At 49.1% G+C, this 13,176-nt stretch overlaps 1 protein-coding gene across 10 annotated transcripts in view; it reads left to right on the top strand.

The window, feature by feature from the left end:
• Window positions 1–12,779, top strand: part of nbl1 (NBL1, DAN family BMP antagonist) — a 43,215-nt gene extending 30,436 nt beyond the window's left edge. For all 10 annotated transcript variants that reach the window (XM_085967048.1, XM_085967051.1, XM_085967047.1 and 7 more), the window contains 3 exons: window positions 3,383–3,574; window positions 6,074–6,185; window positions 10,904–12,779. In XM_085967048.1, coding sequence (XP_085823174.1) covers window positions 3,387–3,574; window positions 6,074–6,185; window positions 10,904–11,134 — 531 coding nt within the window. In that variant the 5' untranslated portion in view covers window positions 3,383–3,386 and the 3' untranslated portion in view covers window positions 11,135–12,779. The remainder of the gene's footprint in view (window positions 1–3,382; window positions 3,575–6,073; window positions 6,186–10,903) is intronic.
• The last annotated feature ends 397 nt before the right edge of the window (window positions 12,780–13,176 follow it).

Raw genomic sequence — 13,176 nt, forward strand, 5'->3', positions numbered from 1 at the left:
GTCTTCCAGAAATCCTTCCTTTTAATATGTAACAGTGGAGAAAGAAAGGTTGAGAACAAAAATGTAAGCTCAGTGGATCCAAAAAATAGCTCGGGTTCTTGTTATGGGACTGAGATGTCAGCATAAGCTCTGCCTTTGGAGCGAGGTTATCTGAAGTTGCCAATTAACTGATTATATTGAGCAGATTCAGATATGGGACCACTAAAGAGGAATGAACAGCGATTCATGATCTGACATGTTTTACATCCATATGCTGTTCTTTCTATTGCATATTCAGCCTTTTCTAATCTGCTGAGCACATATCTTGACCAGAAAAGGCGCAGCTGGTTAGTGTAGGTCTGGTCCCAATTATTTTGTGTTTTGTTTTGTATGGTGGGTGGGTGGGGTAAGAGAGACAGGCGTGTCTCAAAATTCACCCTTTCACCCTTTGCAAGCTCGAAAAGACTCTGAGAAATTGTGTTTGGGTAGTAACAGGCAAGTGAAAGAAGTGAAAGAATCCATTCTAACTCCAGAAACACTGCCTCCTACAGAACAGTGCATAGACTGAACTGTGTAGCTGTCTGGAAATTCACTTGCCTACCGGCCCAGCTGAAGAGTGGCAAAGTGGGATTTAGTGGTTAGGAGGGTCAGGTTAAGCACCCTAATTCAAACTAAACCGTGAGAATTGGACAAGAGACTGTTTTAAATGTTGTGTCTGGACTAGATATTCTCTCAGGTTCGGCATCAATACTGTCCCATAAGTGGACCTTGCATCCCTTACGATCAAAAGTTTGCCTTTACCGGCTGATATCTAGCCTTACGTTAGCATGACTTGGGGGTCGTAACAATGAAATCCCACATTATGCAATTATTGTAATCTCACATATGCCCCTCACATGTGTTTCCCCATCTTCTGACAAGTGGACTGAAGAACATTCTAGTGGATGAGGCCCATTATAAATTAACAAGCTGATTTATTTTACATATGATATATGGACAGAGTAATTTTTAGAATGAAATTTAATTATTACGTAACGCACTTTGTAACATAGAAAATAACAATATACGCAACATTATCCCTGTCAGTGTCAGCTGTGGCTCAGTGGGCAGCACCCTCGCCTCTGAGTCAGAAGGTTGTGGGTTCAAGTCCCACTCCAGGGACTTGTGCACATAAAGCTAGGCTGACACTCCAGTGCAGTGCTGAGGGAGTGCTACACTGTTGGAGATGCCGTCTTTCGGATGAGACGTTAAACCGAGACCCCGTCTGCTCTCTCAGGTGGACGTAAAAGATCCCATGGCACTATTTTGAAGAAGAGCAGGGGAGTTATCCCTGGTGTCCTGGCCAATATTTATCCCTCAACTAACATAACAAAAACAGATTATCTGGTCATTATCACATTGCTGTTTGTGGGAGCTTGCTGTGTGCAAATTGGCTGCTACATTTCCCACATTACAACAGCGACTACACTTCAAAAAGTACTTCGTTGGCTGTAAAGCGCTTTGAGGTGTCCGGTGATCGTGAAAGGCGCTATATAAATGCAAGTCTTTCTTTCTTTCTTTCTTTGTTAGCAGCCTAAATACACTTCTAAGACTAGTAATTTCCCTGAAACCAGTTGACTCTGAAGCAGGGAGCTCTCACTCTCTTTTCTGTCTTATCTTCTTATCACACCTCTGAAGAATCTATATTTCATTTCTTAGCTTGACAGGAAGCCAAAGGTTTGACCTCTGACCCTCCCCCTGCTTGCCGTGCTTGGGGATTGGCTCAGTCAAGCTGCCAATTAAACCTGCTTCCATCCTCCTAGGCCTAGATATCAGACAACCAACCTTGGCTGAGCTCACATAAATACACCCATTCTAACAAATCACGTGGGAGTGTTTTCAATGAGCCTCCACTATCCCGAGCTGATTCGGTGCGTGGGAAGCACTGTTCTGGCTGTGTCTAATTTACACTCCCAGCATGATGCCGTTCTGGGGATATAATCCTTGGTGAGCTAAATTGAAATTAATAACTCATTTAAAGACCTTTATATAAATTTCCCCCAATTCCTCTTAGATTATATGGTCAAAGAAAATCCCAAGACATGATCAGGTTCAAACTAGGAAAAGGAACATTTAGGACAGATATTAGGAAGTTCTTCTTCACACACAGAGCGATCAACACTCCGCAGTAGCGTAGTGGAGGAAGAAACCCTGGAATAATTTAAAGGAGGCAGAGACTGCAGGGATGAGCTGTGACGGGCCAAACGGCCATTCTGATCTGTATCTATCTTGTAAAGGGCTGCATAGAAAAATGAGAATGGTGCAGAATGGTGTGATAAAAGCCTAAAGGACTGAGTTAACGTTAGTTTGAGCTATTGGGACACTTAAATTATAGCCTATTTATGTAATCTTTGCAATAATGAAACCCATTTAACATTGGTGAGCTAACAGAGTAAGGAGTCAGAATCCAGACTGATCAATACTTTGAGAAGTTCACCATCACCATGCCATCTTTCCCCTTGTTCAAGCTCAATAAAGAAGTTCAGATATGACAAATTTTAACCGTGATCTTTTCTATGTCCAAGTTGCAACTTTGAAAAATAAGAAGGAACTATCCAATAATGCTTAAATCAAAGTCCTCTTCCTCTGGACTAGGGGGGAAAAGGGGGAGATTGCAGTCTTATTGCAGTGTAATTTTTAAATATCTCATGTGCGGTGTGAGGGTGATGTGGGTGCGATTGTGTTGTGTTTTACTCTGTCTCTTTTTGAATCCAGAAGGAGAGAATGGAGCTGCCACCTCTGTAGGTCCAGAAGAAGTTTAACCCAATCAAATTGTCTTTATGTGAATGATTTCGGGCGTTTGTTGCTAGCAGCCTGTGTGAGCACCCACTGTGATAAACCTGAACATTTACATCATTCAAACTCAATCGGACACTTGAAATGTGCTGTTGTGAGGCACTTACAGGAACGAAGACAGCATATTCTCTATGTGCAAATAGGAGGTGGAGACGGCAGGAATGAGCTAAGTTGGGCCAAATCCACGTCCTCTATTCCAGCATTGTGAAGCTCGTGGTATTGGAAACTGCATCTCATCACATCAGATGCATTGTCCTTTCTGCTTCAGGAATGACTGCAGCTGAGCTCAGACATTCTTTCCTGGTGAACTCTCAACCTGTTTGATTTTCAGTGCCAGAGGCACAACCATGTACAGAGAAACGGGAGAAATCAGGGCCAATTCATGGGCTTAGAGTGAGGAGGGGGGGAGCGAGAGACACCGAAGGACATAACTCACGGATTAAACTTCTGGCGGAGGGTTCATGCATCTCTCTCATTCTCTTCCCCCCTCCCTCAAGTGGATACATCTATGGGTTGAGCTATTCTTTGAGGTGACTACTCATTGCTAATTGGCATCTTTTCTCTCTAGGACCATGGTGGAGCAGTTGACTATGATGTGTTGGTTCATGTTGGGCATTCTGCTTCCAACTCTAGTTGTTGCAGCACCTCCTCCCATCAATAAACTGGCACTGTTTCCTGATAAAAGTGCCTGGTGTGAAGCAAAGAACATCACCCAGATAGTTGGCCACACTGGATGTGAGTCAAAGTCCATCCAGAACAGGTAGATATAAAAATCAATGTGTTAAACTAGCCTTCCAAACTGTATTTGAATTATATGAAAATGTCAGAATGCAGAGGAATGCGCAGGACTGGAAAAGACCATTGTGGTCCATCTGGACAGTCCCAGTGTCTAGGAATGATCATATTCTCATGCCCCTCCATCAATTGTTTTCTCCAGTTGCTTATCCAATTCTCCCCAGAACTCATGGATACAGTTGGCCCCCTGCTATGTTCCTTGGAAGTTCATTCCATACATTCACCACCCTCAGGGATAAGAAGGGAAGTTAGGAGGATCTTTTATATCCAAAGAGTAATCAATTTGTAGAATAACTTCCCAGGGAAGGTCATCGAAGTGGACAGTATAAATGGGTTCAAGAGACAGTTAGATGGATTTGTACAGAGACGAGATTGAGGGATATAGTGAGAAGGTGGGTAGTGCAAAAGGGATGGGCTTGTTGGACCTAATAGCCTTCTCTTGTTTCTAAGAGCTGTTTTATAATACGTTTTCAAAATTATATGTTAGGAGAATTAAATTGTGAGAGATGGTTTGCTATAGGGGTTAAAGGCTGTACATTATCCCGGGAATAGACTCGACTTCCAGTAAGTGAAGATTTGGAAATAGATGAATGAGAATGTTGAGCTTTGACCTCGAATTGAAAACTGCTGCTTATGTGGGTCTACAATAAAGTAACACATTGCTCTTTGAAAGGACTCAGCTGTTCTTGCAGTGACTCAAAACATCCCAGCCAGATGGCAGCAAGGGGTGAGAGGCTTAAAAACGACTTAAAAACCCAGTGTTGCTGATTCTGAGTCTTGGGCTGCTTGGTAGTTGAACTCAGCAACTGGATCTCTGATGGCATTGATGAGTTTTTCAGTTGTCTGGTTCTAAGGTGACGGACATGGTGGATCTGCCCTTCATCTGGCTGAGCACACAGGAGCTGCTTCTTTGCTCCCTCGGCTTATTCGAGGTGTGAATGAATACCTCAGTACCCACTGACACAGTGATGGACTGCAGTGTTCCGAGAACCTCAAGATCTGAACACTTGTAAAAGGCATAATTAGAACAGCACACCATTCACAGGGAATTTGGTGTCCCGTTGCACGTGTGAAAGGTTGTGGCACTTGTTTCATTGTGAGATTCTGACACTGTAGCGGTCTGTTTCCTTTGGTTTAGTGCCTGTGAGTGTCTCATTCACTCAATAAATATTATATGTCCCATTGTTGAATAGCCTGCCAGCGCTCAGTATCTGGGATCACATGTGAAGAATGGCCCCATGAGCGAGGCACCAGAAATTTCCTGGCATCTGTGAAACCCGTGCCACAAAGTCAGCCCCTTGGCGGGGGGGGGGGGGAGGGGAGGAGGGGACGGAGGGGGGAGGGAGGGAGGGGAGGGAGGGGGGAGGGAGGGAGGGGAGGGAGGGGGGAGGGAGGGAGGGAGGGGAGGAGGAGGGGTGGAGGAGGGGGGAGAGGGAGGGAGGGGAGGGAGGGGAGGGGAGGGAGGGGTGGAGATGAGGAGGAGGAGTGGAGGAGGGGGGAGGGAGGGGGGGGAGGGGAGGACGGAGGGGGGAGGGAGAGGGGAGGGAGGGGGGAGGGGAGGGAGGGGGGGAGGGAGGAGGGGAGGAGGGAGGGGAGGAGGGGAGGGGAGGGGGAGGGGAGGGAGGGAGGGGGGAGGGGAGGGGAGGAGGGGGGGGAGGGAGGAGGGGAGGGAGGGAGGAGGGGAGGGAGGAGGGGAGGGGAGGGGGAGGGGAGGGAGGGGAGGGAGGAGGGGAGGGGAGGGGGAGGGGAGGGAGGGGAGGGAGGAGGGGAGGGAGGGGAGGAGGGGGGGGGAGGGAGGAGGGGAGGGAGGAGGGGAGGGAGGGGAGGAGGGGAGGGGAGGGGGAGGGGAGGGAGGGAGGGGGGAGGGAGAGGGGAGGGAGGGGGGAGGGGAGGGAGGGGGGGAGGGAGGAGGGGAGGGAGGAGGGGAGGGAGGGAGGGGGGAGGGGAGGAGGGGAGGGGAGGGGGAGGAGGGAGGGGAGGGGGGGAGGGAGGAGGGGAGGGAGGGAGGGGGGAGGGGAGGGAGGGAGGAGGGGAGGGAGGGGAGGGGAAGGGGAGGGAGGGAGGGGGGGAGGGGAGGACGGAGGGGGGAGGGAGAGGGGAGGGAGGGGGAGGGGAGGGAGGGGGGAGGGAGGAGGGGAGGGAGGAGGGGAGGGAGGGGAGGAGGGGAGGGGAGGGGAGGAGGGGAGGGGAGGGGGAGGGGAGGGAGGGAGGGAGGGGAGGAGGGGAGGGGAGGGGGAGGGGAGGGAGGGAGGGGGGAGGGGGGGGGGGCCACTGGGCAGGAACAAACACAAAGTGTGAGCATCTCCACCTCATCTCAGTTTCCAGGTTTAGTTGAACAATAATCACTGATTATCAGATGATGAGATTGATCCAGTTTTATTTCAGCCAAAAAAAAGTGAATATCTTGTTTATAAGAACAATTTAAATGATATAATAATATAAACTGTTACATTCCCTCCCTCAGAGCGTGCCTCGGCCAATGTTTCAGCTACAGTGTGCCCAATACTTTTCCACAGTCCACTGAATCCCTCGTTCACTGTGACTCCTGCATGCCAGCACAGTCCATGTGGGAAATTGTAAGTAACTGCTTGCCTCCCTGTCTGATTATACACAGCCTCACTGTCTGATTATACACAGCCTCACTGTCTGATTATACACAGCCTCCCTGTCTGATTATACACAGCCTCCCTGTCTGATTATACACAGCCTCACTGTCTGATTATACACAGCCTCACTGTCTGGTTATACGCAGCCTCCCTGTCTGATTATACGCAGCCTCCCTGTCTGATTATACGCAGCCTCCCTGTCTGATTATACGCAGCCTCCCTGTCTGATTATACGCAGCCTCCCTGTCTGATTATACGCAGCCTCCCTGTCTGATTATACACAGCCTCACTGTCTGATTATACGCAGCCTCACTGTCTGATTATACACAGCCTCCCTGTCTGATTATACACAGCCTCACTGTCTGATTATACACAGCCTCACTGTCTGATTATACACAGCCTCCCTGTCTGATTATACGCAGCCTCCCTGTCTGATTATACGCAGCCTCCCTGTCTGATTATACACAGCCTCACTGTCTGATTATACGCAGCCTCACTGTCTGATTATACACAGCCTCCCTGTCTGATTATACACAGCCTCACTGTCTGATTATACACAGCCTCCCTGTCTGATTATACACAGCCTCCCTGTCTGATTATACACAGCCTCACTGTCTGATTATACACAGCCTCACTGTCTGGTTATACGCAGCCTCCCTGTCTGATTATACGCAGCCTCCCTGTCTGATTATACGCAGCCTCCCTGTCTGATTATACACAGCCTCCCTGTCTGATTATACACAGCCTCCCTGTCTGATTATACACAGCCTCACTGTCTGGTTATACGCAGCCTCCCTGTCTGATTATACGCAGCCTCCCTGTCTGATTATACACAGCCTCACTGTCTGATTATACGCAGCCTCACTGTCTGATTATACACAGCCTCACTGTCTGATTATACGCAGCCTCCCTGTCTGATTATACGCAGCCTCCCTGTCTGATTATACGCAGCCTCCCTGTCTGATTATACACAGCCTCACTGTCTGATTATACGCAGCCTCCCTGTCTGATTATACGCAGCCTCACTGTCTGATTATACGCAGCCTCCCTGTCTGGTCACACGCAGCCTCCCTGTCTGATTATACGCAGACTCACTGTCTGATTATACGCAGCCTCCCTGTCTGATTATACGCAGCCTCCCTGTCTGATTATACGCAGCCTCCCTGTCTGATTATACACAGCCTCACTGTCTGATTATACGCAGCCTCACTGTCTGATTATACGCAGCCTCACTGTCTGATTATACACAGCCTCACTGTCTGATTATACGCAGCCTCCCTGTCTGATTATACGCAGCCTCCCTGTCTGATTATACGCAGCCTCCCTGTCTGATTATACACAGCCTCACTGTCTGATTATACGCAGCCTCACTGTCTGATTATACACAGCCTCACTGTCTGATTATACGCAGCCTCCCTGTCTGATTATACACAGCCTCACTGTCTGATTATACGCAGCCTCCCTGTCTGATTATACGCAGCCTCACTGTCTGATTATACGCAGCCTCCCTGTCTGATTATACGCAGCCTCCCTGTCTGATTATACGCAGCCTCCCTGTCTGATTATACGCAGCCTCACTGTCTGATTATACACAGCCTCCCTGTCTGATTATACGCAGCCTCCCTGTCTGATTATACGCAGCCTCACTGTCTGATTATACACAGCCTCACTGTCTGATTATACGCAGCCTCACTGTCTGATTATACGCAGCCTCACTGTCTGATTATACGCAGCCTCACTGTCTGATTATACACAGCCTCACTGTCTGATTATACACAGCCTCCCTGTCTGATTATACGCAGCCTCACTGTCTGATTATACACAGCCTCACTGTCTGATTATACGCAGCCTCCCTGACTGATTATACACAGCCTCCCTGTCTGGTCACACGCAGCCTCACTGTCTGATTATACGCAGCCTCACTGTCTGATTATACACAGCCTCACTGTCTGATTATACGCAGCCTCCCTGTCTGATTATACGCAGCCTCACTGTCTGATTATACGCAGCCTCCCTGTCTGATTATACGCAGCCTCACTGTCTGATTATACGCAGCCTCACTGTCTGATTATACACAGCCTCCCTGTCTGATTATACACAGCCTCCCTGTCTGATTATACGCAGCCTCCCTGTCTGATTATACACAGCCTCACTGTCTGATTATACGCAGCCTCCCTGACTGATTATACGCAGCCTCCCTGTCTGATTACACACAGCCTCCCTGTCTGATTATACACAGCCTCCCTGTCTGATTATACGCAGCCTCCCTGTCTGATTATACACAGCCTCCCTGTCTGATTATACACAGCCTCCCTGTCTGATTATACACAGCCTCACTGTCTGATTATACGCAGCCTCCCTGTCTGATTATACGCAGCCTCCCTGTCTGATTATACGCAGCCTCCCTGTCTGATTATACGCAGCCTCCCTGACTGATTATACGCAGCCTCCCTGTCTGATTATACGCAGCCTCCCTGTCTGATTATACACAGCCTCCCTGTCTGATTATACGCAGCCTCCCTGTCTGATTATACGCAGCCTCCCTGACTGATTATACGCAGCCTCCCTGTCTGATTATACGCAGCCTCCCTGACTGATTATACGCAGCCTCCCTGACTGATTATACGCAGCCTCCCTGTCTGATTATACGCAGCCTCCCTGTCTGATTATACGCAGCCTCCCTGTCTGATTATACACAGCCTCACTGTCTGATTATACGCAGCCTCCCTGACTGATTATACACAGCCTCCCTGTCTGATTATACACAGCCTCACTGTCTGATTATACGCAGCCTCCCTGTCTGATTATACACAGCCTCCCTGTCTGATTATACGCAGCCTCCCTGTCTGATTATACACAGCCTCCCTGTCTGATTATACACAGCCTCCCTGTCTGATTATACGCAGCCTCCCTGTCTGATTATACGCAGCCTCCCTGACTGATTATACACAGCCTCCCTGTCTGATTATACACAGCCTCCCTGTCTGATTATACACAGCCTCCCTGTCTGATTATACGCAGCCTCCCTGACTGATTATACGCAGCCTCCCTGTCTGATTATACGCAGCCTCCCTGACTGATTATACACAGCCTCCCTGTCTGATTATACGCAGCCTCCCTGTCTGATTATACACAGCCTCCCTGTCTGATTATACGCAGCCTCACTGTCTGATTATACGCAGCCTCCCTGTCTGATTATACGCAGCCTCCCTGACTGATTATACGCAGCCTCCCTGTCTGATTATACGCAGCCTCCCTGTCTGATTATACACAGCCTCCCTGTCTGATTATACGCAGCCTCCCTGTCTGATTATACGCAGCCTCCCTGTCTGATTATACGCAGCCTCCCTGTCTGATTATACGCAGCCTCCCTGACTGATTATACACAGCCTCCCTGTCTGATTATACGCAGCCTCCCTGTCTGATTATACACAGCCTCCCTGTCTGATTATACGCAGCCTCCCTGTCTGATTATACGCAGCCTCCCTGTCTGGTTATACGCAGCCTCCCTGTCTGATTATACGCAACCTCCCAGACTGATTATACGCAACCTCCCAGACTGATTATACGCAACCTCCCTGACTGGTCACGTGCAGCCTCCCTGTCTGGTCACGCGCAGCCTCCCTGTCTGGTCACGCGCAGCCTCCCTGTCTGGTCACGCGCAGCCTCCCTGACTGGTCACACGCAGCCTCCCTGTCTGGTCGCACGCAGCCTCCCTGTCTGGTCGCACGCAGCCTCCCTGACTGGTCGCACGCAGCCTCCCTGTCTGGTCGCACGCAGCCTCCCTGTCTGGTCGCACGCAGCCTCCCTGTCTGGTCGCACGCAGCCTCCCTGTCTGGTCGCACGCAACCTCCCTGACTGGTCACACGCAGCCTCCCTGCCTGGTCACACGCAACCTCCCTGACTGGTCACACGCAACCTCCCTGTCTGGTCACACTCAACCTCCCTATCTGGTCACACGCAGCCTCCCTGTCTGGTCACATGCAGCCTCCCTGTCTGGTCACACGCAGCCTCCCTGACTGGTCACACGCAGCCTCCCTGCCTGGTCACACGCAGCCTCCCTGTCTGGTCACACGCAGCCTCCCTGACTGGTCGCACGCAGCCTCCCTGACTGGTCACACGCAGCCCCCCTGCCTGGCCACACGCAACCTATCCTTCCTCTAAGTCTCTCCTACCTGATCTACATCTACAAACTCAAACATTTTCTACATTGCACTCTTTCGTATCTCTCCATTTTATGGTCCTCCCTCCTCTGACCTTTCCTCTGTTGTTCCTCCTAAGCTCCAAATATCCCATCCCTCACACTGATTCCTGAGCACACCGCCCCCCCCCCCCACACTGCCCCCCGCCCCCGCTACAGCCTCATTGTTCGGAAATAAAGATTCATCTCACTGTCTCCTACTCGAACTCATTCTTTACCAGGACCTCCAAACTGTGGAACTCCTCGCCTCACTCAGCCTTCCCATCCTCCTGCAATCTGCAGCCTTTTAAAACCCAAACTCGGGGATGCCTAATCATCGCGGCCTGATTTTCCTCTTCTTATCTCCTCCTCTTTTCACCCTTTCTGCTCTCCTGCACTGTGGACCTTGGCTGTTCACCTGGGTTTCTAAATAGCAATCAATTAAAAAAAAATCAATCCTAAAAATTTGAAATACTGAATGAAAGATGTGCCATGGTTTGTATTACAGGTCAAGTTGGAATGTCCTGGCAATGAGGAAATGCCCAGAGTGGACAAACTAGTGGAGAAAATTGTGCACTGCAGTTGCCAGGCGTGCGGAAAGGAACAGCACCAAGATTCCCAACTTTTTAATGTAATCCTAAATGAGGAAGAGGCCTCTCCCCCAGAGGCGGTCAAATCCCCTCAGATCATTCACCACAATGAGGATGTTGTTCTCGAACATGGCAGAGAGGAAGAGTAGCCAAATAGAGACTTTGACATGAGGAGAAAAAAAAGTGAAGTTGTGGTATAAAATTTCAGTTCGTTTTATTTGTTGAATTTTAGAGAGAAAATCAAAATATAATGAAATTTAAAAAAAACCATGCAGACTTATTTAAGGAGAAAGTCTTTAAAGAATGACATTTGTTGTAGAAATTAAGCAGGAATCCCATTCAGATACTAATATATACCTCACCGAGATCCAGCAAAGTATAATTAGAATTTGGTGATCAGTGTTGGGTTCACAATGTCTGTAATTAGTAAGCCTGTTTTTTATACCACAGAAATCCCTGTGTGTAGCCATTTCAAACTTATAACTGTTTGTATATAAAATTACAGTTTATAAATCTGTGTAAACTTTTTTTCAAAATCTTCCTTTCATTTAATTTTCTGGTCATCAAAGACTTTGCAGATGTAGGAGAGAGAAGAAGAAACACAGGAAGACAGACACAGACACACAGGGACAGAGAGACACACACACAGGGACAGAGAGACACACACACAGGGACAGAGAGACAGAGAGGCACACACACAGGGACAGAGAGACACGCACACAGGGACAGAGAGACAGAGAGGCACGCACACAGGGACAGAGAGACACACACACACAGGGACAGAGAGAGACACACACAGGGACAGAGAGACACGCACACAGGGACAGAGAGACACACACACACAGGGACAGAGAGACACACACACAGGGACAGAGAGGCACACACAGGGACAGAGAGACACACACACAGACAGACACACACACAGGGACAGAGAGACACAGACACAGACAAAGAGAGGCACAGACGCACACACACATACACAGAGAAAGAGAGAGACATACACAGATGGAGAGGTAGGCAGATAGAGAGAGAGAGACACACACATGCAGAGACACAGACAGAAACATAAGCAGAGCAGACAGGCAGAGGCAGACAGAGAGAAAGAGACAGATTGAGACACTACACCCACACAGCACTTCAGAAGGAAATGCAAATGTTGTTAAGATAAAGTTGTGTGTAATGATTGTGTATTTTTGACATGTAAAGAGTACTGAAAATGCGATGGGAGTTTGGAACGCAGTGAAACAGTCTCTGGTTTGATGGGTAAAGTTTGTGTGGCGTGGGCGCCAAGGCAGACAGACCACGAAGGTTCCAGCTTTGGTCCTGACTCTGTGGTGACTCAGCTGATCTCCGTTTGGGCTGATGTGAGATGCCCACAGCGTTTAAACCAGGGAAAGGAGAAAAGCTTGGTCAAGGTTTCCACTCCCGATCACTATCCAGTGGCCTCGGCTGGAAAGTGCACGTGTGTGGAGGTCAGGATCCTTAGCTGTGAGGCCCCCATGATGGAATAGCCTGCTGACGGTCACTGCTCAGGCTCTTGGGAAGAATGCCTACCTGGGTGAGATACCAGTGGGAGACCAGTGACAAAAGAACTGCATCCAGCAAGAATCACTCTCTTCTAGAGGGAATAAAAGGCAAAAATGAAATGGGGTGGGGGCAGTAGGAGGAAGGGTGGAACGAAACATGGGAGGGGGCGGGGTAAATAGTTCCCATTTTGTTTTATACCATTGTGTTCTTCTGCTCAAATTCTGTACTTGTATTTTTCTTTTTATAAACTGTTCGATTTTATTCTGATGGATTCTATGTGATTCCCTTTTGTGAGTCTATAAGGTTAAACCCAGAGATGTAGGGGTCAAGTTTAACTCACTGGGTTAAAATGGAGCATGGGGAATTGCCCGCCCCTTTCCCACCCGATCTGGCCCAATTTTAAATATGCAGATTGGGCTCAGCTGACATCATCTGCCATTGTAACCTGAGGCCTGAGCGAGGGAGCGATGGGGGCTTCCCAGCGAGGAAAAACCTGCCAGAAAAAAAGCAACCAGGGCTAGAAGAGACGGGCTCCTCCAGGTCCCACAGGAAACCTTGGGCCTCCTCTGCCCCAGGTTCCCCCCCCCCAGACTGAGATTTTCCTCCTGGAGCACGTACCTTGTGCCAGGGACCATTCCTCAGGGGCCCTGGAGGCAGTTTCCTG

The sequence above is a fragment of the Somniosus microcephalus genome, chromosome 25 (assembly GCF_052327205.1).
Source record: "Somniosus microcephalus isolate GS21.2 chromosome 25, FLI_Smic_1.0, whole genome shotgun sequence".
NCBI classification, from domain to species: Eukaryota; Metazoa; Chordata; class Chondrichthyes; order Squaliformes; family Somniosidae; genus Somniosus; species Somniosus microcephalus.